We start from the raw sequence: 27428 nt of genomic DNA, 5'->3' as shown, positions 1-27428 counted from the left end.
TTCAATAACACCGAGATATTTAACAAGCAAGAAAAAAAGTGATCCATTGAAGTGGAATAAAAAAAAGTTAGTTTGCATTCCTCCTCTTTTTCTTATTTTTAAATATTTCAAATGCATAATTTTTGATTTATTTTACTGAAGAGCATGAAATAGCATGTGACCAGAAAAACCTTAGTGAATGTCTTTTTCTAGTGCATGCAATCTAGAACTGGCAAAATGTAAAAGGTTTTATTTTGTCAACTACTGATGGCTCAGCCAGTGAGTGCACTTGGTCATTGAGCAGGACAAACAAACTGACTGGATGCTATAGGAATATGTGGTGCAAGTAGAGGTCTTATCTGCTATGGTTTAAGTCAGATATACAATAGACAGAGATATTATAGCCACCTAAATTAGCCACGCCACAGGTGAACCAAGGAATGTAATTTCTAGCTTGTCTGAATTGTTTGAGATCTTGTACTATATTGTCATCGGTGAAAATTGGACATGGGAATATTTTTGCCATCTGCTCCTCCCTGTTTCCACTGAATTTATATGAAAATCACTCCTCCTTGGACTTCAAGTATGTCAGATTTAAAATTATGACACAGGAACAGCTATTTTAGTATAATAAGGCATCCTTTGCTTTAAAGAAAGTTGCATGTCTCCTAAGGGAAGAAATTACAGGATGTTTTTCTTGCATTATTATTAACTACAGATAAACCTAACTGATTTGCCTTTGGAAGATGAAGCCTCATTGTTTTGCCAAGTATCAACAATGAAGATATCAGATTAGTATGCATAAGTTAATGACCAATTCTTAAACATCTGAACACAATATACACATCCCACTAAACACATACCTGAAGAAATACCTTCTTATTAAACATATAAGCTATTTTTATTACCACATTCACACTCATTAACATTTAATTACATAAGTAATAAAAATAAAGCAACCAGCTCTACAATATTACTGAAATTAATAAGGCCCTATTGCACAGATATCTTATTAGTTGCTTCAGAAGTTAAGACTGGAAGGGCAAAGGGTCCAAAGCCGAATAAAGGCAAGGAGAGAAAACAACATAATATTCATAGAAAGAAAAAATATGTACAGGAAAAGAAGCTCAGAAAATTGAACTTCTATAAATATTTTCTGAAAGTTAGCTTTCCTGAACTGATTTTAGAGTGTTTCTGAGATTTGGGGGGGGGGGTGTTGTTTGTTTCTTTTAGTTTTGTTTCTTCTTTTTTTTTTTTTTCTTTTTTAGCATCTCAGGCAGTTCTCTAACAAGATTTCCCTTGCATTGAGTTCTAATGACATTTACAACCACTGTTCCTTAAAATACTAAGGGATTAGCACCACTTCCAGTCCTGGAAACCTGTTCCAGTAAGTACCAAAAGCCAATTACAGATATATACTCTCAGGATGAGACCTGATGAGTGGACATTTTACACCTCTGACTCAGCCTAGCAACGAAACCAGGCATGTCCTATCACTGCCAAGCCTACACTATATAAGCACAAGGAAGCTTCTTACAGAAAGCTCTCCAAAACAAGCTGAGTGTAAAGTTCTGTGATAGGAATAGGTAGTTTCAGGATTTATAGACTCAACACTAAAGGGCGGGGAACAGAGGACAGAAATCCAAACCCAAACAACAACAGGGGGTATGGGGGTAACAGAGTGCTTTGATCCCAGCCACAGCCACACCACCCTGCAGAAGCTGAAGAGAAAGCACAGAGATATCCTGGGCATTACAACCAAAACCAATATAACGAATCAACAACAGCATGATCCTCTCAGTATCACACAAAGAAGTGTGTGGGACAACACGCAGGACACGTGGATCTGGAAAGAGTATGTCTAAAAGCTGCTTTTACTTTCCATGACAAACAATAGCTATTAAAAAAAAAAAAAATAGAATTTATTTACTGCAAAAAACTTCTGGTACTAAAAAAGAAAAATAAAAAATCAGAGGCCAGGAAGGAAAGAGGCCAGCTGCTGTTAACCTGAAGGGTTTATGTAGGGAAGTCAATACTCACTCGCACAACAGCACTCCATTTTCTAGAGCTGCTCGAAAGTCTTCAGTTCCAAAGCTTTGCCTGGTAACTGCCTATAAGAATAAGAGCTGAGAGTCAATTGGACACACAGACAAAATCAGGACTAGCAAGAGAATCTAAGTACTAGTTAAAAAAGAAAAAAGAAAAAAGAAAAAACCAACAAAAACAAGTCTACAAACCCTGATTTAACACTTCATACTATTATTTTCTTACATTCATTTCAAAGAAGCAAGTATTTAAAAGCCAGTTCTTTATGCCCCAAAAGAAGTCAGATCCAACATCTTAAAATAATTTCCTCTAGTGTAAGTCAGTCTTCAGCTAAGTTCTGCGGGAATACTTTTTATTTTCTAAAGCAATACCAGTCACATTGAAAAGCATAAAAGAAATTTCAAACAGAAATGCAAAAGAGAGAGAAAGTCTTTTACCTCCTACTTCACGTTACAGCGTGTATGCCCATGATATCTAGCACAAAGTATTTTAATACTGGGTTGTTTTGTGCCACTTGCACCTAAGGCAGTGTGACTAAAGAAGCACTTCAAGTCTGCATTACCACGTGCACATCAATTCCCATTCCTTGGCAAGCGGCAGGACTATACTAATGGGACTCCTTTCTGTATTCAGAGTGAAAAACAGTGAACAAGAACAATGTCTTGTAAGGGACTTAAGATACCCAAAACCAAAAGAACTGACTACAAGTTTTCAGCAAATTAGTTTTCAAAAAAGACCCCAAAACCAAAGCATTTGCTCAAGCCTGTACTCACTTGGAGTCGCTACTAGATCCCCGCCTGTGCCTGCATTCCCTGCAGGGACCAAACTTGGCAGATTTGCTCTAAACACCCAGATTAATAACCCACACTAAAGTCAAAAAAGCACTTATTATTCTGCCATCAGTCCAAAAGAGAGGTTTTATGCCAGCTGGGAACAGAAACCAAATACTAGGAATTGTATTTGTTTGAGCTTAGAGGTCACCATGTTCAGCCACCAGCTAATTATGAACTGCCCTTTGGGGATCCTGACCGTCCTCGATCCTGTGCAGAACTTCAGGCACACAATTAAAAGTGCTGTGGGACCTGCCTGCATCCAGAGCAAACCTACTGGTCACCACAGTAATTAAGGAAATTAGTACTGAAAAAAATGAGTTGTGCTCAGTAAAAAGAGCAAAGGAGAGGATGAAGCTCTTTTAGGATCTGTTAAATTATTACATTTATTAATGCAATATTTATTATTTATTACATTACACCATATCATTTCTTTTAACTTCAAAGAGGGGTGTACATTAACACCAGAAATCCAAAAAATTAAGTAATTAGTTTTAACATAGGTTTTCTTTTCATTCAAATGTTATCATTTCAATCTTCCTATTGAGAAGAAAATTAGATATTTAAAAAAATCTTCTTTTGTGCTTAAGGTTTTTTCTAAAATGTAACAAATTGCAACAGAAAATGAATGATGGACCACCAACTCAAGATAAGAAAAAATTCAAAATTCAGGGAAAGAAAGGATGATAGTGATTCACCTAGGAGAACTACACTTTATACCATACTCATATAAAAGTCAGCATCTACAGAAAACTAGAAGTTGTATCATAGAAATATATTTGTCAATAATCACTTAAAAACACGATCTGAAAACTACCCTTATCGCATATACGGTACAGTATTTTGTTTCCAAATATTAATATTTAGTGATAATGATTTTGAGGAAGCTAGCCAATGCAACATAACAGCACTGAAACTTTTAAAATAAATACTTATGTTCCCTAGATGATAGGGAATATGAGTAATAGGAATACCTAATTTAAAATTATGCCCTTCATTCTGCAAGTTAGAAATTTGACATTTGCATGTCGTAGATTAGAACTGTACTCTAAGAAGGGCTGTACAACTGGAGTCTAGCTTTACAGCTATGTTTCAAACTCCTATCAATTCTTAAGAATCTTTAAATTGTTCTTATTTTGGAGTTGTCACTAACATCTACAGAATTACACAGTCAAAATGTTTGGGTTTATACAGAGTTTACTGGCAAGTCATGCATGATGATGAGGTGTCTCCTTCAACAAGAACTGGGCCCATCCCAAACCTGCAATGTCTTCTATATCCACAATTAACCTTCAGAGTGAAAGTCTTCCTTTTTTTTTTTTTTTTAAGGAACATGTTCTACTGAAGAACTGGAGACAAATTAAACTTCAGAGTAGCCCCTCCAGAACACAAGAATGCCATACCACAGTGCATAATCCTGTTTCCCTAAACAGAAGGAGTCCAGTTTGAGTACAAGGCTATAAATGCCTCTATTAGTCTTGCAGATCTCTCAAAATTACATTAGAAGACATTACACTGGAAGCATTTTGACTAAGTTATTTGTGCAGCCGCTGCAGCAATAACACTGATTTTCCATACAGGATGGAGGTGTCAGACTGATCTCGTGACCCACTGATTTTGACAACTATGTGGTTTGCTGGTATTAAAATAAAAGCATTGGTTCTGCCAAGTTAGGTTTCATTAATATTGACTTTCAAAGGATAACTAATAATTAAGTAATTAGAAGGTGTTCTCAAAGAACAGTTTAACACTGGTGCTTGAAACCAAAACATTTTCCAAGTTGTTGTGCAACTTGAATTTGTTGATGCCAGAAAAGTAAGTGCTCCATTTTAATACCTGCTTTGTACAGAGGCTGAGGACTTTTCTCATTATGGACTTTCATCTGGCTTATACCCAGTGCAGAGCTTCAAGCTCAGCTGTAACTATGATAGTCTACCCAGGAACCAGGTATCATTAAAAAAACTGCAGAGACACAGACCAGCCCAGAGTTCCCTGGCTTGTAAGAACCTAAGTAAGACAAAGTGAATCCCACCCTAAGATAATATGTCTTTAAACTACGTCTACAATTTCTGAGTCATTGTTCATTCATGAAAACTGCTTATACTGGGTGTGATACTCTTATGTAATAGGCATAATTGATTTTGGACAATTTTTCAACCACTTAGCCATGTGAGCCACCAAATAATATAGAAAATACCTTACAAGAGTGATTTCTATCCATCTTTGAAAAAATCCCTTTCCAAGTTATGTCTCTTTTCTCTCCTCCATACAGCTGAATATATTCTGCTTCTATCACTGCTTTTTTGATAGAACGAGTGCAATGACATAATTAAAGACTACATAATAAAATCAAATTTAATTGCTGCTATAAAACAGTTTAATTTTGTTCTTGAAAGACAGCATCCCCCAATACTTTAGTTATTTGCAATTGCCAGGTCCAACCAATTTTCTTCCAACAGTATGGAAATCAAGTCTTTATTCAAATTTAGACATTTTAAAAATGCTTACAGACAGAGGGCTAGTTTATTTTCAAGTTTGCTGTGATTCCTGTAGGAGAAGACAAATCACAAATAACCAAACACCAACCATTCTGAGCATGACATGACATCAAAATCATCATGAACTGAACAAAAAGTGCATAGCACAGAATATGCTGACTATATGCCTAAGTACCAAAATAATCATTGAGTACATTTCCTTGGCTTGCTATACTGGAGGCCAAATGCAGCTGATCATAAGGCAGGGCTTCTTTGCCTTACAATCTATCCAAATCTGAAAGATTTTTTTCAGTGTTAATTAAAAAAAAAAAAAAAAGCCACAACCAACCAACCAAGGGAGTCCATATCAAGTTGTTTACAGGGTTTACAAGGGTTTGAATTGTTTTAGCAAGAAGGCAGTTCTACCACCGGCCCACTGATGTTTACCACCACACAAAACTCAAAGCCAAGGGACTAGCAGGTTTCTCAATTTAACTTTGCTGTGATGGAAACAGCCAAGTTAGACTCTCCCCATCCAATACAAGTATTATACCACAAACCCAGGCATGCTGGCTGACCAGTTCTCCATCACAACAGTGTTAGCTGCCCAGAGACAAGGAGGCAGTGCTGTACCACACCCAGCCTGTAATCTCAGCAATGCCTTGGCACAGGCACTTGCCATCCAGCCTGCTCCCTCCACCCCATTCAGAGCTCCTCTGCCACTCTGACTTTAGACTACACCACCTCAAACCATACGAGGTCCCTGTGCATCAACTTGAGAGACATGCTGCTTGCATCAGCGTGAAGCATACCTCCCTGATAGAAGGATGTACGTTAGGGATGGGAGGAAGATTCAAGATACTGAACCACACATGGTAGCGACTGCCTGAAGGCAGACTTATGCCAGGATCTTGTGGGGCAAACAATTACTCAGAGGGCAATTAATTAGATCAACACTGATTTATCAATTTCAGGTACCCAGCACGGCCTGCAGCAAGAAAAGACAAATTTTGCATGCTGAAGAGATGTCTTCTGCAGGGAACTGGGACAGTGATGCAACAGTGATGCAATGGTGCCATCTCCAGAACAGAATTTTGGCTACACCTGCCAGTTCCTGTCACAATGCCTGCCTGAGCAGATCACCCCATATACATATAAATTCCTACCTTTCCAATGGCCTTTCTTCTCCCTCCCTATTAACAAAAATCTGAATCAGACTACATGGCAAATGGCTCAGTCTTTAAATAATCAGTGTTGTATTCCTCCATTTACAGTACTCCTTTGATTATAACTATCTGCATGAAAAGAAGAATGGTACTGCTCCTGCAAGATGCATAAGGAGATACATAGACTACACCCCAGCCAACAAGCAAGGAAGCAAGCAACTCCCAGTGTGCTGGCATCTGTACAGCGTGGCCAGGTCTGGAAGTAGATTCACAACACATTTTCAAGTAATATTTCGAGTCCACCGCATTTTATATCCAACCATCAAAACATGTTATACCTCAGCTTGACAGATTTTTCATGTCTATCACAAAACAAGAGCAACATCAAAAAAAGAAGTAAAAAAAGGCAGTAAGGATTTTTTTCCCTCTCCTGCATTCAGATGTACTACCCAAAGTCCTACCTCCCCTTTTCACGGCTATTTGCCATTAAAATGCCATGCAGTACATGAGCTTGTCTTTGAATGGTGTGTGTGGTAGCTACCAGAAAATGCTTCGAAGTAAATAAGTTGTGCTGTCCGGCATTTTCAGTCTTCCCCTCCCTCTCTAAATAAAAAAAAAAAAAAAACAACCACCACACTAAAACCACCATAACATTGCCTCAATTTTCTCCTGTAGTAATTTGCTTTTTCCAAATCCCTCCCAAAGAGCCTAGGGTGGTGTAGGAGTCACATTTAGAGGGTTGCTGTACACAGTCTTGAACATGTTCAAAATCAGCTATTTTGGTAGAAAACTTCTGACATGGCAGCAAACCGCCCAACCATGGCAATGACTAGATTTTTCAAGGTCAACAGTAGAAAAGAGCAGCTCATTTTTGAGGCCAGCAGGATCTGTCTCCCTGAATTTTGAGCCCCAGGAAAATGTAGAGAAAGAGTGGTCATTCATAGCTCCCATCCATGGGAAAATACTACTGGCATTTTCATTTCTGGTGGCAGCAGGGAAGCCTCCAAAGAGGTCAAGGTCATTTTGGGAAAAATGCTGCTATCTTCCCTTCTGACCAAAAGCTTAATTCACAGTCCAAAAAACTCTTGAGGGATCAACAAGTCAACAAGTGCTCAAGAAGCTGATACCCACAGAGGCTCTCCCAGTCAGCTCTCCAGCAATGAAGTGATGACACACTGCCCAACCCAACTGCACAAGAGTCAAGAGCAAGACCTAGGTTTCCACAAAAAAAACTCTTAATTTCAAATTCCCACACCTCACAGCTAAAATCCATGGCAGGCTTGATTCCACCGAGGAAAAGAACTGGGATGGCTGGATTAAGAAAAATATCTACAAATAATTGTGTTGCGTAATATAACTGAACAGCAAAGGTAAGAAGGTGGAAGGAGATCAATATTTTTGCCATTGATCACTTATGCTGGACCATGTGAATGTTCCTCTTTATCTCCACAACAGTAATGTTTTTCAGTTGGAATAATTCACTCTCTATGGCTCGACGCAAGGCTGTACTCCCCTGTTTAACCCCAAATCCCTAGGCATCATTACATTTCAGAGAATGTAGAGATTTTTCAGTCTACAGCCCAAACTGCCTTTGATAGCAAACCAGAACAGATATTTATAAAAGGAAATGGTTTGTTATTCAAAAAAAAAAAAAAAGTCTTAACTGTTATTTTCTATCATCAACATAATGATGGGGTCTTATTGCGGTATGCCTTCTGGACAAACATACCAAGACTCCTGAAATAACATACAGCTACATTATTACAAAAGATGAAGAAAAACAATAAGGGGTGAGCAAGAAGGGAAAAGATTCCGGGTGTAGTAGGTGTGAAAAGCACAGATCTCTGCTCATCCGATGCTTATAACTCTGCTCTTTTCAGCTTTTCTGTCAAACCACATGTAGAAACACAATCTGAAGGATGAAAACAAAGTTTTCCGTCCAATGGTTCATGGAACACCTGGCTTCGTGAAACAATGCTGCAGAGAGCAGGGATAAACATTTGGGATCAGTCAACTCAGTCAAGCCTTCCCCCCACAAACAAGATCATCCCACAAAGGAAAACAAGATGAATAAGCCTACTGTTGTTTATCCTGATGACTCTACTGACAGGTGTCAGACTAGGAAAACCACCATACATTGATTTTGTGACAAAACAGTGTTACTGTGCATGCAGATATGGACAGCATCAAACTAGATGCAGGTAGTTGTTCCAGTAAAGCAATGCTTGCCAGCACCAAGTGAAAACTGAATGATCAGACATCTGAAAAGAACAAATCATTGATATTTTATTTTTAATTACATAGCTACAGCTGACTTCTTGGGAAATTATTAATTCTGTAAACACCATTTAAATGCATACAAGTTCTAAAGCTGCCACCTTAAATGATGCATGCCGATTTCAACTTCAACCACACATTCACTTTCTCATATGTATTCACAAATAATTTCAGTTAAATAAAAGTGAGCATTTATTCAACTTCCCAAGACAACAGAATATTAATATTAGTATTTTAAAATTTTCCAGTTGAGCTCCATATTAGCTTAAGTAGTTTGTGGTAAAAGAATGGTGGCATTGGGCCTCTTAACCATAAATGTTCTTTATTAAACAGAGGAAGGGATAAAATAGTCATGAAGAAACAAACATTCAAACATTCTGTTCACCCCTGAAATATGGAAAAAACAAGTGCTGAATTCCAGAAATATGTAAAAATCTGTTTTATTGAAAGTTGTCTTTTTCAACTAGTTTACAGTAAAACAGCAGTATATTAGACATCAATGCTTCTTTCTGACAGAGAAAATAGTTAAGCATACCCAGGGAAGAAGAATTATGAAAGAATGGTTTCCAGCAAAGCCTTCAACTGAGATAACAAGAAATTACAAGGAGAAATTCCAGTTTCATTACTTGGATATCTCTAAATGACCATGTTTTATAACATATGCACTCTCATGCTAGCCAGATTTTCAACTTGCCTATTGTAAAAGCCAGTCACTCCATACACCATTTCTTCTTGTTCTTCCTGAAACATCTATGTGTTCGGCACTGCACTGGTTCTTATCTGACTTCAAGTTGTTAACACCTTTCCAGGTTGGGGGCTAAGCAAACAAGAGACAAATCCACTCATAGCTGTTGCAGCTAGATAAATGAATACATGCATAGCTACATCTTGGGTAGTATCCACCATAAAAAAAGCTTGTCCTGGACAGAATACCATTAGCTTCTCAATATCCCCCTCCAGATGTTGAAACAAAAATACTAGAAGAGCACCAGCAACAACACAGCTGGAAGACTAGAGAGAAGACTTAAGATGCCCAAGGCTTTGTATGGCTGGCTGAGCAGTCCAGTCACATGAGAAAGCCACAATCTTCCTGCTGTCCTGAAACTGCACCAGAGCCTCTATTCCCACTGTCTTCCTCATGCCCATGTGAAGGGTCTGCATCTATGGAGTGTCCTACAATCATCCAGGCTCTTTGTACTTCAATATAGTACTAAACATGTATTCAAAAAGCCAACCCCATCTCCATGTAACTCCCTCACACATCCCACCACCTCTCCCCCTCCCCAGAATAAGTCTATCAACTGAAACAGTGGGTCCAAGCATCAGAGAAGGGCTGGAGACGCAGCATGCTGGAGATAAGAAAAGGACAGCATTCAGATTTTGTGCAGATTCTTGAAAGGCTTAGCACACCAACAGATCCAGTGATGCAGTGCCCTGGCAGGCAGTGGGATAGGGAGTCACTTGCCCTCACAAAGAACTTCAAGTTCAGATGGCAATAATAAAAAATTCTTCCCCAAAAGCCTCTGTGCACAACCTGTCTATATCATTTCTTTTGCTAAAGGAGGGGAAAAAAAAGCCTATGACAACTGCAGCAGTTTTTTTTCAGGGGAACAAGAAAAAGTAAAATTTTTTTTTAAAGCTTCAATGCAAATAAAGGCATTACTTGCAATATTAACAGATAAAATGTTATGATAATAAAAACCATATTTGTCTAGGGAAAAGAAAAAAAGGACTAAAGCAAACACCAGCTTCCACTTTTTTGCTGTAGATGTAATAAAATAACATTTGCCTAACATTTTAATCTATTATTATATATTTAGTGTTTTAAATAATGTCTCCATTTCACTGTAATTGAATTTCTAAATATCTGTTATTGCTCATTTAGAGCAAAAGATAAATGCAAACTATGAAAAGCCTTCGGCTGTTTGTATATCCTAAATTCAGTTTTACTACTATTATAATTCCAGGTTAGAGTCTACACTGCAAATTTCAATCCAGGCTCTCAATCCACCGGCATCTATTTTTACAGGAAGGACCTTAAAGAAAACAATGTATTTGCTTATGCTGATTAAGAAAAGCATGCTGAAACTCTTTGCAAGTTGGTCCCTGTTGGGATTATTTATGTAAGTGGCAGAGACATACAGAGATACCAGATGAAATGGCCAAGAACAGAGCATGCTGCTGCCCTAGATTACAGTTCTCTCTTACAAATTGACTGCCTTGATCCTGGGTGTATTCAATACTTTGATTTTTCATATATTTTAAATACTTCTCCATGCTTCTCCAGAGACCAGCACTGGTGCCATAAGCAAACCAGGGAGCTAACCACAAGGTCTTGAAGTGACATTCAGCAGGAGGAGGGGAAAAAGGCAGTAGATAAAAGAAAATGCACACAAAGGGGAAATGCTTTAGATACAATTGTTTTCCCATGTTTAGCAAGGTTATCCGTGCATGAAAGTAGTTTCTTGTTATTGCTAGAGATTTGACAATCTTTTCAAATCTTTCAGCCTTTACTGGAAGCAGTACTTTGAGCAGCATACATACAGAGATGGGCACTGAGCCCACTTCAACCCAAAGCATTCAGCAGCACTCCCCCTTTCTCTCTCACACTGCATCCGTTTGCTTGCACGTGGGGTTTGGGGAACCAGCAGCATTCTCTGCGCATCTCCCCTCCTGTCCCCACATCCCCTGACTTTTATATCTCTCTCTCCTACGCACACAGGTTTCCAAGCCATTTCACCAGGTTCTCTTAGCTCATTAGCAAGGAAACAGATGGACAGGGAAGAAAGAAATTGTGCAGAACCGAACATTTAACAGGGTCAAAGACACCATAAAGGCAATTAGTGTCATGCACAGACCCTGGAAATAAAGTCACAACTTCACTTCCCAGTAAATTATGGCACTTGGCATTAACTGCAGATTTTGAACAATGCAGTTCAGAAAACTCAATGTTATCTAGCAGCAGTTACGTAGAAATAAACAATCAGGTGGAAGTCACTGAAATGAATGCTGACTTCAGGTGGAAGAATACTATGCTCTTCTCTGGAATTTGAATAACTCGGGGGGGGAGGGTTAACTTAAAAGAACTCCACTGATCTGACCTGTCTAAATAAAAAAAAATGCAAGATTGGAAAACTCCTGTTTGATAGCTGGGGGCTTCCTAAACTACATTTACGTTTCATAATATGAGAGTAGGTAAGCAGTAAGATAAGTTACATAGAGCGGTGATGCCAAGAAGAAAATTTCAGGGTTTTCCTGGCGGTTTTTCAGGAACTTTTAAAATATGGAGTTGAAAGTAATATAAACACATACAACGAGTTATATTGGGCTATTTGAAAAGCACTGTGCATGGAGCAAGACTTTCAAACGCTCCCCTTGGCCAGGCTGGTGGGGATGATGCGCTCCAGGCGTGCGCTCCCAAGCGCCAGCGGAGGCCACTGCCGCCGCCGCACAGCACCATCTAATGGGAACCACGTACCACCACCGGACCCACGCTCATGGGCTGCCCTCCGCCTTGGCAGGAGATGAAAGAAACCGCCTCTGGCAAAGAAATTAAGTAATTGCAGTCCGAGGAGGAAGAATGGCTGTGGAGGAAATTGAAGTCCAAGGGGGCCGGCCACAAAAGGATGGCGCGCATTTGAGAAGATGACAGGAGAACAAATAGAAGAGGCAGAGTATCGGTCTGGGCAAAGGAATAAAGTTTAGGCTCAGCAAGTTTTGCTGACCAACGTTTGTCACTGTTTAGTGTTTGAAGAGTTCCAAAATACAAATGTTGCCCTTTCAGAGCATTTAAATATAAGGGAATATTTGGTGAACAAGTAGCAAGATAGTCAAGTGTCTTTATACTTTGAGAACTCTGAAGTGAACATGTTCTTGGGCTTAAACACACAGCTTTCAGCTTTTCAGAGGATCCTGTTGTAGCTACACCTTCTTCAAGACCCTTCCATCATCTCACAGCAGGTATAGTGCCGCCCTGAACAGTAACCTAACATTATTCATCATTAAAGATATATTCCTCCCAAAAAACCAAATCAAATTCCTTCACTGTTTGAGATGCATTTGCCTTTACAAAAAAATCAAATGTCATTGCTATTATAAATCAGGGGTCAGGCTACTAATGACCTCAAAATTAAGACTTCACCCTATTTAACAATTTAACGTGACTTGAAAAGCTCCCTCTTTAAGCACCACATTGCCCCGTCACATGTCCTTCCTATCTGAACATTTTGGTGAAGCTGATGGAGTATTTATTAAGCCAAGCATCACCAGCCAACCCTTACTCTCCAGGGACCTCTGATGCATGGTTTGCAAAACCACAGATAGCAGACACGCTATCAGCTGCCGCTCCCAGGCAGCCCCACGCAGCGATAATTGCTGCACTGCAATTAAAGAATTAAGGTGAAGAGCACGGAGGTCCAGAAGGGAAGCTGTGAGTGACAACTGCTGCTCTCCTAAACTCTTTTAACACTTCCCCCTTCCTTCTTCAACATCACTCATCACTCCACTTCTGATCCAGGGTGAGCATTGCACATGACCCAAGTGTTACTCAACCACCTCCAGCGTGACACTTCCTCCAGCCATTTTACTGCTCCTCTGCAAATGCAGTTTTATTTATTTCATTATATGAGGAGCCAAACTGGTTTGACAGAGTGCTTGCCTCCTTGCTTGGGTGTGCAGAGGAGACTGCACAAGGTAAGACTGACTATCACAGCAGCTACACAGGGCTATGAACACTGCCCAGAGATAGGATTTAATCATTAGTCAAAAGCAGTCTATCTCCCCCTGATTACATAAGACAATTGTAATTTGCTTGTATTTATTACGACACCCTTGCAGAAATGTTCATGACTCTTTGTAAACAATTCCTTATTCTGCAAGGGAGAGGCAAAAATTTACATCACAGTCTCCATATGCAACCCACTAAGCATGTAAAACGTGAATCCTTTATATCCACCTTTTTTATATTGAAAATTCCCTGTTGATGAATTTTTTTTTGTTGTTATTCAGAGTAAAACAAGTCAGCAGTGTACTCAAGAATTTATCTGCACATGGCAAATACTTACTTTCTCAAAGACACACTGGCCTTAAGTCTTGTGTAAAAAAAACAGAGTGTGCAATCAGCAGTGGGCTGGTTCACATACAGTCACATAATCTCCCTTAATGATACATCTGCAGTGATCAAAAAAGCTCCACAAAACACATACAAAAAAAGCTCTGACACACAAGCAGGCAAATTGCAATAGAAAACATATTCAGAGCTATAAAAACAGTCTTGAAAGACTACTCTCTCTTTTACTCATTTAGTATGTTTGTACCTTGTAACTAATTTTTAGATTATGAGCAGATGCATATTCTTTGGACATTTTTTGTCTTTAAAAATAACAAGGCATCAAATGGAGAAATACCATCAGTAACCCATACAGTTTTTCACAGACAGAATTATCTATGCCCTGGAAGGCAGAGATTTTCTTCTACCATAGGCAAGATGCCTCAAGCATTTTGGGCTTGAGCCACAATGGTTTCTGTGACCAGCTGTCTTCCAGGGCATGCAGACTCCAAGACTGTCTGAAATTTTGCCTAGCAACAGCCAAAGCACAGACTGCCCCCAGTTTAAACATTTTACTCCATACGTGTTGCACAAAGTTACGCCAATTTCTGCTGCTTGATCTAGTAAGTGGTTGGAATTATTACACTTTTTTTTTACCATTTTATTTAAAGCTCAGTAAAAAAGAAGTTTCTCCTACCGCATAACAACAACAAAAAACAAACAAACAAACACCTTGGGAAATGCTTTTAACATTAGGTCCACTGTTTTATCAAAGCAGAATGATGTCTCAGGATTTTTAAATTCAAAATTTCAGAGAGAAAGGAATAATACTTCATAGCACTGATGCTATTTCCAATGCCAGATTTAATTCCGGGTTTGGGTACATCACAAAATAATGTATTTTATTGGTCATACATACTCAGATCATTTGTTAGAACAAGAAGCTGGATATAATTTCAACTTGAAGCATTCAAACATGACTTGCACAACAGCTATAGCCTAACAAAGGAATTATTCCACTGAGTTAAACTAGTTGTCCATCCCACCCAGCATCCCCAGCCTGACAGTGACACGTACCAGGTATGTCAGCACGTTTGCAGGGTGGGGAGGGAGGACACCAGTACTTTCGTATTTAGAGCAGGGGTGTTCTAGCCTTCTCTATAATTAAATGGTAAAAAAACACAGATAGGGAAAGCAACACATCTTTTCATAAAGAGTTCTCTTGCGTCAGAAATCATTACAGAAAGCAGAAATGCCACCCACCACTTCCTCCTGTGCCTATATACCAAGCTTTTTAAAATACTTGGTTGCCTAAAGATTTCTTTGTTTGCACTATACAATGTATGGAGATGCTCATCCAGAAGAACTTGTACATGAGTCTAACTTGTGATAGGTCCAAAGTGATAAAAGTATGCAACACCTTTTTAACTAAGGCATGTACCCATGAATATGCTACTAAAAAGTAGTGCATCTTATGCAGGACAGTATTCTCCAAGCCTGGTGCCTCAGATTAAGAGCTTGTGTTGATAGGAAGTGGGAATTCGTACAACATCTGGGAGTCACTGCAAAACTGATCTCATATCTCTTGACATATTCTGACCTCTGCTGTTATAAAGTGGAATTTATTTTGACAATTTTTTTCTTTAAAACACTGCCCTCAGCTGAATAAGAATTTTCAGTATCCGCAATTATCCAGGGAAAAGCAATGATGGGTAGACCACTTCTATTTTACATCATGAAGCATAAAAGTTTCCATGCTTTTTCCCTCCCCCTCATGTTTCTACCATCCTGTCATTTATTATAACCTGCATCATTTGACTATTACATAAATACACATACTTTGGGGGTTTTTGGGGATCTAGAAACTCTGTATGCTCCCAATCATCTCTCTGAGAATGAATTGTTTTAGGCTTTTGTGACAGATATCAGCAAAAATACCCAGCACATCCTAAAACAGACTACTACTGATCTGAAATTATTCACACTCATTTTAGACAGCATTTTTGTTTTCCAGTGTAAGTAGCACTTTCATCACCAAAATATTTTACAGTAGCCTAGCAAGCTGTACATTATGTACAAGTCTAGGACTCTACACTGAATTTTGACAGTATTGGTTAGGAATGAAATCATATTCTAAATATGCCATAGATTAACATCAGTGAAAGTGTGAATCTGAATTAATGATGGAATATTGGTTGGCAAACTTTTGAAAGCAGCAGAACACCACTTCTTAAGTTATAGGTACACTTTGAAGGGAAAAGAAGAAAGAGAGGGTTTCCTTCACGATTCTGTTTCCAAACTTCTCTTTCCCTGTTGGATAAGAAGTCTCCTCTTAGATCTTATCTTGAAGATTCACATTTGAACCTGTACTGTACTTATCACAAATGCTAAAGCAATATTTTCTCTCCCTTTCCCATCGTAACACCTGTCACATTTCAAAGTAAAATTGCATGTACAGCTTATATGATTTCCACCAGACCTGCTGATTCCCCACAGCTTGAGAGATGATATAGAACTTGATCAAATATTTATAAGCAGTATGGATTCAGACTATCTCCCAGTCAGAAAACATTTTTGATTAAGGAATATAAAGACAGCAGCAGAGTGCTCAACGAATGTTTCAGCACTAAATGCTACTTTTATCTTTATGTTTAACTAGGGAAGAGACCCTAATCTAAAATCAGCTAGTTCACCTCTATGCAAAAAATCTACCTCTTGTAGTTCTAAACTTAAGAAATAGCCTTGTTAATTATTTTCAGTATGTTCTCTCTGAGCAATACTATAACTGTGTTCTCTCTGAGCAATACTAAAATTAATGGAGTTTTTTATTGTTCTGCATGCAACAACTTTATTTTCATCTTCATGCATAGGTTTTTTTTTGTTTGTTTGTTTTAAATCTTTCAATACTTTGCTTCTGCTGAGAGAAACATATAGAAATTTCCCTTCACACCTTTACTGGAGTAAATGCAGAAAATGCAACTGCATAATATAGATAAACCACAAAATCTTAAAGGATCCTCAACTACAGCTACAAAACTAACAGGCATTAAAGCCCAGCATGACACCTTATTCCGCCATACAGATGTCCTGAGACATCCTGAGCCTCATAGTTTACAGACACTCCCTATTTCAATAAACATCTTCACACATTCTATTCTGGCCCAGTTAAAACCATCATCTGCTGGAAACCAAACCAGAGTGGACCCCCCAAAATGTTACTGCACCTCCAGTAACTGTTACCATAGATGGTAAACAATGAGTCATATAGAACACCACTAGTGACCTGTAGGATTTAATATTACAATTGACTTTTTAAAAATATGAAGCTACTTCAAATAAGACATGTTAAAACACCTCATCTTCCCACTCAAAACTTTTATTAATAAATATAAGAGCTTTGCACAATATAAGGAGGAAGCCGTAGTTGTGCTCTCTTTGTATAGAGACCACCCAGCAGCATTCTGCAAGTGGTCTCAAGGCTTTATTGGTTTGATTGAACATCTGTCAGGTTATGTAATACCCTTGAAAAGAATAAATAAAGTACTATTCAGTTAGGTTAGTTTAATTTTGTATTCTGTCAAAAAAGATGAGACATTGAATTAAACCAAAGTATAGCATGATTCAACAGGAAGTTTGAGAAACCCGTTCACAAAAATAGAAGTGAATAAAAATCACGCAGCTAACGCAAAAAAAAAAAAAAGTCAGGTAAGTTTAGGTTAAAAAGTAACTAAAGACAAAAAACCAGAACATTCTGTAGTCCTACTAGAAGAAAAAAAGGACAGAGCACACGTGATGAAAGTAAATAAACAGATAATGAAAAGATGGTTATGATGTTCAGTTAAAGAGCTGGCAGATGCTTCAGAGAAGCACAGGACTGGGAAAACAACCACTGAGAGTATAAGTGTTGAGATGGCAAAGCCTGGAAGAATTTGCATAATTAAAGTTCTTGTCTTTTCTAGAGCATGCTCTAAGCCATTAACAATTGTCTTCAACTCAAAGGGCTGGAAAGGTCTCACTGGCTGAAAAAAAATTAAAAATAAAGATCCCCTTTTGACGTGTGCTGACATGAGAAAGAAACCAGAAAAAGGGTTAGAGAAACATTTAGACTATTCTCCCCAACTTTAGCTTCTAGAAGGGTATTAAATATTGCTGACTCACCACCAACACAAGGAAATAGCTTTTTGAAAGGGAGGAACACTCTTGGTCTGAAAAGTGTTTTTTCCCTGCCTTGGCAAATGAACTGGTTTGACACCAGAAAAGCAGTAAGTGTGCTATAGATGAACTGAAGTTATACAACTGGAAAAAAAGCCTAGTTATTTTATCTAAGGACAGACTGTGGAAATGCAATCCAGGTAAGGAGATTAAAAGGCCATGACATGAAAGTAGGAAGACCACTCATGCCAAGAGCAGGTTTCTCATGTGTCAGCTGGGAGAGAGTACTAAACTGGACCCAAGAGATTTTAAATAACTCTAGTGTGTTCTTAGCAGAATTAGGTGATGGACAACCACCATATTATTTACAAACTCAACCTAAGACATTGCATGAGACAAAAATTCCCTGTTCAAGTCCTAAGTTGGAGCAATGGTGCAAAGTTCAACAAGAAAAAAATCAGGGTTGACTACAAAATCTTGTTCTTATAACAGGGCAACCAAACATATGAACAGGGTATTCCTGTACATCTCACAACAATGTTAACTTTTTCTTTCAACAGCCAATGTCCGTTTGTAGTCAGTCACCCTCATACCCTTTAATGCTATGACACTGCTTCAAGTGCTTATTCACCAGTCTGTATTGGTGCAGTAGCTGTCCTACTCTTGGTTTGGCTCATGATATTTCATGTATTGTGCTTCAAGAAAAGACACCCAGGAGTACGAGGACTAGTCACGGCAAAGAGATGAGAGGAAGCACTTCTTTTCCAAATTTAGCAAAGCAAAATTTGCACTAATGAATTTACTTCACAGCAAAGAAGATTGTCATGCATTAGGGAGAAGAAGTTAACCAGGAAAGTTAAGTACCAGTTTTTAAGAGGTTAAAATATACAGAGATAGATACACCAGGAATGGTCTAGGTATAAGAATATCCAATTCTACAAAAGAGTACTCATGAACTACACGACCCCTCAGCTTCTCTGGGCCATATATGCAATTTCTACATAAAAGAACTTATTCACTCAGTCTCATCATCGAAGTACCAAACCAATTAAAAAATCTTATTTAAACATGTATGTATCTCCGTGATTTAAGGCACAAGACAGAACAAAGTGAGTTTCAGGAAGAGTTTTGGTGGTGTTCTGCAAATGAGGTATTCTGCAGAAGCTGCTCAAAACACACAATAGCCTAGATACAAAAAACTCCACAAATATATAATTTTATTGTAGGACATACACTCCAAGTGCCAAAGCAGAGATTTAACCCTGTAATGCCTACTATGACATGGCATTGTTAAAGCAGCAGAAAAGAAAAACTATATATGCATGTTGGAGAAGACTGGCACAAGTACTACTCCCACAAGTACCTATAATTATTCAGATCAGGATAATTGCCAACTCTGAGGGCACAGCATTTAAGTGGCGCTTACACTACCACCTATAACCCAAACACCAGGCTCTGTAACTCTAATGTTGTGGTAGAAGATGCATAGAGGGCTAGGATTTACTACCATTTGAAGGCTACATCCAATTTATGCTCTTTAATAAATTCTTTTGTCAATACTTTTGTATGGTCTTAATTCTCATCACTTCCTGGGAGTAGGGCGGAAGAAACTGATTGGTCTTTATGTGCAAGGTTATCAGTGTTACACTTCTTAGAGGTGGCCCACTTGTGCTTCTCTAGTGACCCTGGAAGCACTGGAGATGCCTGCAGAGCTGGGAGAGTCCAGGCTGGTGGGGCTGAGGATGCCTATGCACCACTGCTACTTTCAACACTTCCACAGAGACTACATGATAGTCACATAACAAATAAAAAAAAATCTGGTTTCCGTTTCCTTGATAGAAGATGTCTTGAGCTAGTAAAAGTGACTGACCTAAAAGCTCTGAAGGACAAAGGGCTTCTCCTGGGCACCTGCAATGACTGAGTGATGTGAGAATAAGGCAGGTACCAGTGGAGAGAATAGTTACAACCACAGCAGAGTTGTCTTTGAAGAGCCTCCAGAAACCACATAAGAAAAACAACTTTTTTTTTTTTAAGGGAATATTCAAAGTAAAAGCAAGTCTGGACTTCATTACATGGCTTTTGGTCACAGGCACATGAATCCACCTGCTCAAGGTATTACTTTAGATATTAAAAAAAAAAAAAAAAAAAAAAAAATAAAGTTTTTGCCACCTCAAGGAAGAACATGCAAACCTCAACACAGCCTTGCTGCCGGAGGTGCAAACAGAAAAAACACAGGACAAAAGCAGAGAGCCCTAGAAGTGCTGTTCATGCTTGCTTATGAGAAACAGAGGGGTGGGAAGATGAGAAAAGCCGCTTTTGCTTCTGCCCCATCCTCTTGAGCCCAGTGTCCAGCCCAGCCCACACACAACCCTGCCTCAGGTCTGCAACAGGGACATGACATTTGCTGCACCTTGGTCTCCTGCCTTCATCTATACCCATGTATGCTGGAAAAGTTGTGAGCCTGGATAATTCCAGTCCCACTGCTGCTTCCAGCAACCCTGTGCAACATTACTGCTGAATTCAGGGAGATTGCATAGAAACCTGGCAAACTGAAACAGCCCCAAGGCCTGATGACTAAATATTCCATGGTAATGACACCTGGCATCAGAACCTCAAAAAAGTCAAACATGAATGCCAAAAGCTAGTAAATCAGAGATAGCCCTTCAATGTTTTGTTTGGACAGAGGTTTGTTGAAGTCAAGGCCACACTTTAAAATGGACAAAATTCCTACCAATATGTATCTCTGTCAAAAGATATGTCTATGGAAAGTCACTGTCAATCTTTGTATTTGATTTATCAGTAGATATCAAAGGACAGATATGGGGTCAATAAAGTAAATTACACATCTTCCATTTAATTATTTTGAAGAAACAAAATAAAATTAAATAACATCCAACAAAAAAAATCAAAAGGCTTCTTAATATTCTTACCTACATGCAGGAAGAAGGCTACATCATAACTACCCAAAACACATTTTACCAAAAGCAAAGGGGTACAATAAAACAATTCTGAAACATATATTCAACATTATTTGAAAATATCCTATTAGGAAACAAAAGGTTTCCTTCATAAACAGTGTAATGCTAAGTTGAGAATCCCTGCAAAATATCTTCTGAATCCTTGGAGAGTTGCAACACTCTGCAACAGAAGACATTGTTACTTTAACAAATATGAAAACTTAGCACAAAGTGAAACTGGGTTAAGAGGTAAACATTTTCATGCCTAGTGATTTTTTTTTTTTTTTGCAAGTAAACTTGTGATACCCATATCTCCATTAAAAATATTAAGAAACCCTACATAGGGAAAGTGCTATGGCAGAAAATTCTTTGCAGCTTTTTTACTAGAAATTAATTTTGCAAACATTATAAATATCTCCATGCTACTCAAAAATACACAGCAGTGTTCAGAGTAACTGAAAGTAACTGATGCAAACAGCAACTCAGCTTCTGTCTTGATTCTATTTGTTTTACATTAATGAAACATCTCTGATATTCATAGCATCTGAACACAGAATACTCATCTTTTTTAGTATGGCATAGTAAGGGATATTTTAAGATGCTGGAATGTCATTAATGTGTGCCCCTTAGCTCAGCAATTTGTAAATGATTAGCTTTACAGCACCTGTAAAGAAGCAGAGCCTGTCTAAGCCCATTCTATACAATTATGAGTGTTTAATTTAAACATCATTTAAGACCTAATGCCAAACCCCAGCATGTATTATTTATCATGAAATTGAGAGGGACATCTGATGGCTTCCTGTAGGTACATATCATACAAGAACAACTTTTTTTTTTAATTTTTCTGTAAGCCTAAATCTTGGCCCTTTCAGTTGCCCCAAATTTCAAACAAGTACCTACATTTCTGCTGGTAATCAAGTTTCTGAGGAGCAAGTTTATCTTGAGACGTTACTGTCAAGCCATTTCCTATAGTGTCAATAGGAGGGGAGGGAAAGAAGAATACAAGCAGGCATAATGCTAGTTAACTATCTATTTTTCTGCTTACAAGAGAAATGGGATCCTCACACCTTAAAAAGGAAAGAGACTTGTACTACCCCATCCCTGCTCGTACTGAATTTTACTGAGGAAATAGGAAGCCCCTGGGTCTGACACAAGGCTGCACAAAGGGTTACAGAGCCACGGCAGGTCTGTAGCTCTGGAGAGATTGTGAGACTCCCCAAGCAGGGCTAAAAATGAAATTACATTGAGACAAGTGAAGACCTCCAGAATGTTTATGAATGTCTGGCTCCAGGAAAGAAGCTCTCCTGACTGCAGACTCTACTTTGTGTTTGTTTGTTTTTTAAATTTCATTAAACAGGACACACCCACCTCTTCTTTTTTCATCCTGAGCAATTCATTCAAAGTCAAAGCTTTGGTCTGAAGCTTAAAGTCTTCTATTTTATTTTATTTACTTCTGGGCTAGCCTTAAAGGAGCTGTGAGAGAGGTTTAAAATTGGCTACATCGTTCACCAGAAACACAAGTTTTCTGCTCCTAGGCACCTATGGAATTCACTCATTTCAAGCTCTTCAAGTTTGAGAAAAAACCTGAGCTTCAAAAATTCCTTACTTTAATTAATGACTTGCTTTGACTTCAAATTAGTTTAATCTCTAAGAAGGAACAACGAAAACAAAAAGTTCAGCATCCCATGGTATTTTAAAATAACATCTTTAAATTGGTACTACACAGACTACACAGTCCCACTCCTGGCCAGCTCTCTCTGGTGGGGGTCTCTGTCCTAACAGCAGGAAGAGAAGGGACAGAGGCCTCTCTGGCATTCTGTGCTTCCAACACAAATATTTTGACCAGATAATTTTAATTCACATGTAAAAGTGAATTGGGTGGGGGAGTGGTTTAATAATTCTACAAGTCTTCCTTACCTAAAAGGTCACAGAAGCCAAAGGAATGTTTAGAGAAAGAGAAATTTTGAAAAAGTATGATCCCAAATCCTCCACACTTCAACAAAGTAGTAAGATTTAAGCATCCCACTTCCAACTTAAAAAAACTAAGAACTCATTTTCATTTTGAAAACTTCTAAAGTGATTATTTACTAAAAAAATATATATATAAGGAAAGGTTACTCTGAAGCACAAACACAAAAATACTTCCCATAACTTCAGAAAGATACTTAAAATTTACTTTCCCTGGCAACTGGTTTTATTGCCAGGTGGAAGTATTTCCTCTCTATTTTGTGCTTAAAAGAAAAAATTCAAATTCACAGACCTGCTACAGCAGCCTGCCTGAGTTGCAATGTTCTTGTTCACCTCAGCTGGGCAATTTCCTCACTCTGATGGGCGCCACTAAAGCAATCAGATTGTTTAACATCCTATGCAAATTCCTGGAGATGAATGCTTAAATCTGCCAGCACACAGACAAACAGAAATCAGCAAAATCAGCAATATGCTAATTCAGCATGATGCTGAACTCAATGCAAACATCCCTAAAGGTAATCAAGAGGAAAGGGGAAGCAAGACAAATTTGGCGACTGTAGCTCAAGTTACAGCAGAAGGTCCCCATGATGACATTCAAAACAAAATACCCCAGTCCACAGACTGTTTATGGTCTGAAATGAAGAATCTTTACCTCCTCCTAAAAAGACCCAATAAAACAAAAACCCACAGAAAACCTCCTCCAGCCACGAGTACATCTTAAAGCTGTGGCAGACATTCAGTACTAACCACCTTGAACCTTCTCCCCCACAAATTTAATCTCTGCAGAGTCAAACAAATATTAATAATTGAAAAGTACACAAAGTGATTTTACTAAGGGGGTAATTAGCAACTTCATTTCAGTTTAGCAGATGATTTTGAGTTGGCATTAAGCCAACAGGAGCTTAAAAGAACCTATTACATGGATAAGTTTCTGAATAACCTTGTGAGTTACTTACTGCAATTTGATGTGGCCCTCAGACTTCAAAGGCCCCTTTCATAAGAAAGCAGGACAAAGGCAGAGAGGTCTTTATCATCATTTATGGTAAATAAGAGACAAATCCTCTACACACTAGAAAGCTGACGCAAGGAAAAGACCGAACTTTGCATGAGCTTCATCAACATTTTAGGAGCCCTAAATTATCCAGAAGTTTTTTTGATTAGATGATGCCAGCAATTTGGAAAGGCAACACCAAGTAGTCCAGGAGCACAGAAACACACAGATAAAAAGCTTCTGCTGCTTTGCTATCAGCAGATGTTTGTGAGGACCCATCGCCAGACTGCAGTGGAGCACGTGCCCAAGCATTTCCTGACGCCTTAGGTGAACAAGCCAGAGCCTCCCATCCTGGGCACACACAGCTCAAACTCTCAGAGTTTTCTGCTGCTCAGCCTTAGTGATTCCCATTACCCTAGCTATGGACATACAGGCAGAACTGGGAATCCCTGGCAGCTGTGTTCAGAGAAATTGCATATTAAAGTCTTAGCACCAAATACACATGCTGCTGATAATTAGGCCATGCAGAAACAGAAGGATCACCCTCTTACCAGAACTCACTGATGGAAACCCAGCAAGGACATACGCTTAAAATTAACATAGTGTGAAATGAGAAGTACAAACCCTTCAGTGGAAAACTGCCAAATGTAATTTTCACAATTACCATTTAATTTAAGAAGCAGATCAAAAGGAGCACATCATTTACATTTCCAAACATTAAGTTTTAAAGATCAAAGACCTCTAGTATTTCCAGACTGCATATATGTAACTTGGTTTGAGACATGAATCTATGCAGAGGGAGAACATGAGCTAGCTGCTCGTTTGCTCTATGCAGCAGTTTCCCCATCGTCTGTAACTGCAGCATGAGATATCTGCAACAAGCCTCATCAGCAAGCTCCCACTGACACTAAATATGAATAGAAGCAAGGGGGTTTAAGGCCTAAAATAGCATTATACCAATTTTCTGACTGCTGGGGAACCCTCTCCCTGAAACTAGCCATTGCTTCAGAGATCTTTTTCACAACTACAGCCTGACAGCTCTGACTTAACAGTACTTATGCAATTTCCAGAGGTCATTAAAGATGCCACATTACCAAAACTGGGCTTTTGTGAAAGTGCTGTAGCCTAATTATACTAAAAAGTTAAATAGAGAGAAATGCACTATGTCAATATTCCAAAACACATCACTTTAATTCCATGTAGCAACAAAATAACAGCAGAGGCAATGTTTTAGTGACCACTGGGAGCTACTGGAACAGATCCTGGCCAAATTCAGTGTAAAGGAGAAAGTGTCCTGGAACTTATATCCAGGAAACAATTGATCTTTTAGTTCACACTGAAACCTCATGCCTACTTCTAAGCACCTGCCAAAAAAACACAGCTCAGAATTCAATATGAAAACCAGATTTTCCTTAGCAGAAAACCAGAGCATCATTACCATAAAAACTATGCTAAAAAAAAGACATGGTCATTTAAACTGAGCCAGTGAACAGGAGCTGGTGTGGAAGTTGAGAAGATGACCAAAACTTCTCTTACTAAGTTGAGGAACACAACACCACCACATGTGTAATGGGCAGCTGTGTTCAGTACTTGATTGCTGGTGTTGCGATAACATTCAATCCCCAAAGTCTTCCTTACTGTACATAAAAATCCTCAATACATCACACTGTCTATCAGAGTGGTCCCAGGCACAGGATGGATTTTTAGCTGCATTTCCCTTATGTTTGTATTTCCCTTCCAAATACTAGGATTAAAGCTACCTTAAAAGTAGACTGGACGGGATATACAATACAAACATTTACACAGGGACTTTAATTCTTATAATATGGCATTAACATCTAATAAAGGAAAGAAAAGGGCATAGGAAATCCACAAATCTCTAAACATGAGAGGGTTTAGAGCAGCTTCCTCAAGAACAGCTTTTCCAACAGACACTTCTCATGATAAGGATGATGATTCGCTAACAGACTATAAAGCTCTTGAAAGGATGAACAACGATTGTATTTTTACAATAGTTGAGGCACCTATGTACTAGTACTTTGATAAACAGGGCTTCCTGACAGATAAAAGCTGTTACACTGAAGCAAGTTTCATACTTCAAATCTTCTCACACAAAACATAAAAAAAAAAAAAAAAAAAAAAGCAAGATCTAGGCCCTTTAGATGAAGAGAACAATTAGCTATGTCTGGCTGCAATTAATGTGTAGCAACTTAATCTCAAAGGCTATTTATATTGCATAATGCTGTGGGTATTCAGTGTGACAGCACCCACACTGCTTCCAATTCCCAGCCAACACCAGGTAGGCAGACCTGGCCAAAACATTTAGAAGTCTTAATCAGCATCTCTGTCAAAAATTAAAACCACTACATACAACCAAAACAACATTACCTGCATTGATGGATTAAAAAATTGGTAAAATTGGTGCACTTCACATGCGCCTCCACTAGAAGCCTGCAGAAAAGTGCCTCTGCCCAAATGGGAATACATATTTCCTGCCTCCAGAAAAAAAAAAAAAAAAAGACACACACTTCTTTACTTGAGTGTAGAAACACTGAGGTGGAGATGAGAAGAACCTGGAGATCCAGATTTAATCTCCACATCCTGCCCCCAGGAGCAGCGTGTTCAGCTGAGTGTGCACAAGGTTCACCTGTTCCCATACTCCAGAACAGTGGAAAAATAAGGGTAAGATATGGCCAAGCCGCAGCACAGCTGAGTAAGAGATAGCACTCCAAGGAAACAACAAAAAATTAAAGGAGGGTGAGGAAGGCTGGCATACCTTTAAAAACAGCTGAGGCACACCAATATCATTTCCACATGTCATTCCCTCATATCGGAAATGTAGCATGACAGAGATGGCTTCTGCTTCCAGACAGACATCCTTCTCTGTCCTACCGCCTCGGCTAATCACAGAGGGAGGAGGAAATAAGCAGATGAGTCACCCCTGGAAATCTGCACGGCAGGGTCGCATCGAACCCATCAATGCACCAGACACAGGAAACCCAATTACCGCCAGCTTCCCGGCCACATCTGCCGGGATGCTGGAGCTGCTGCTCCAGCCGTCCGCTTCACCGCCACAGCCGGGCAAGAGACCTGCCTGCACACACAACACCAAATCCTGCCGCTGGAATGGGCATGGCGAACGCCGTGTGCTCTGGCAAAATTCATTGCTACACTCAGAATCACACGAGATTTAATGGTATTGCCCTTCTTAATTACAGTATACCTAAATATGCCTAGGGAAAGAACATTCACGTTTTTACTATCATTTCCAAAGGCAGAGAGTTTTCACATGGAAAGATCAAAGATTCCACTGGAAAATGGAATGACAAGGTTTTTGTTCCCACAGTAAAGAAAAGAAAAAAACTAATTTAGAAATTCTTAGCTGCAGAGGTAAGAAAGGGAAGGAAAAAAAAAAAAAGGGAACTGTAAGCATGAACATACAAGCATTTTTCAATAACAATAGGCTTCCATGTTCCATGGTAAGTAAAGCAGATGAGATACTAATTTTAAAATATGTGAAAAAATGAAAATAAGTGCA

The 27428-nt window shown here is 38.8% G+C and overlaps 1 protein-coding gene across 9 annotated transcripts in view; it reads right to left on the bottom strand.

The window, feature by feature from the left end:
- The window catches only part of LMO7 (LIM domain 7), a 131084-nt gene that overhangs the window by 94129 nt on the left and 9527 nt on the right, over positions 1 to 27428 (bottom strand). For all 9 annotated transcript variants that reach the window (XM_058419503.1, XM_058419504.1, XM_058419505.1 and 6 more), the window contains exon 2: positions 2020 to 2090. In XM_058419503.1, coding sequence (XP_058275486.1) covers positions 2020 to 2090 — 71 coding nt within the window. The remainder of the gene's footprint in view (positions 1 to 2019; positions 2091 to 27428) is intronic.

This window comes from Hirundo rustica, chromosome 2 (genome assembly GCF_015227805.2).
Source record: "Hirundo rustica isolate bHirRus1 chromosome 2, bHirRus1.pri.v3, whole genome shotgun sequence".
Classification (NCBI taxonomy): Eukaryota; Metazoa; Chordata; class Aves; order Passeriformes; family Hirundinidae; genus Hirundo; species Hirundo rustica.
The sequence above is the reverse complement of the archived record's forward strand: the minus strand, read 5'-3'. Positions and strand labels throughout refer to the sequence as shown.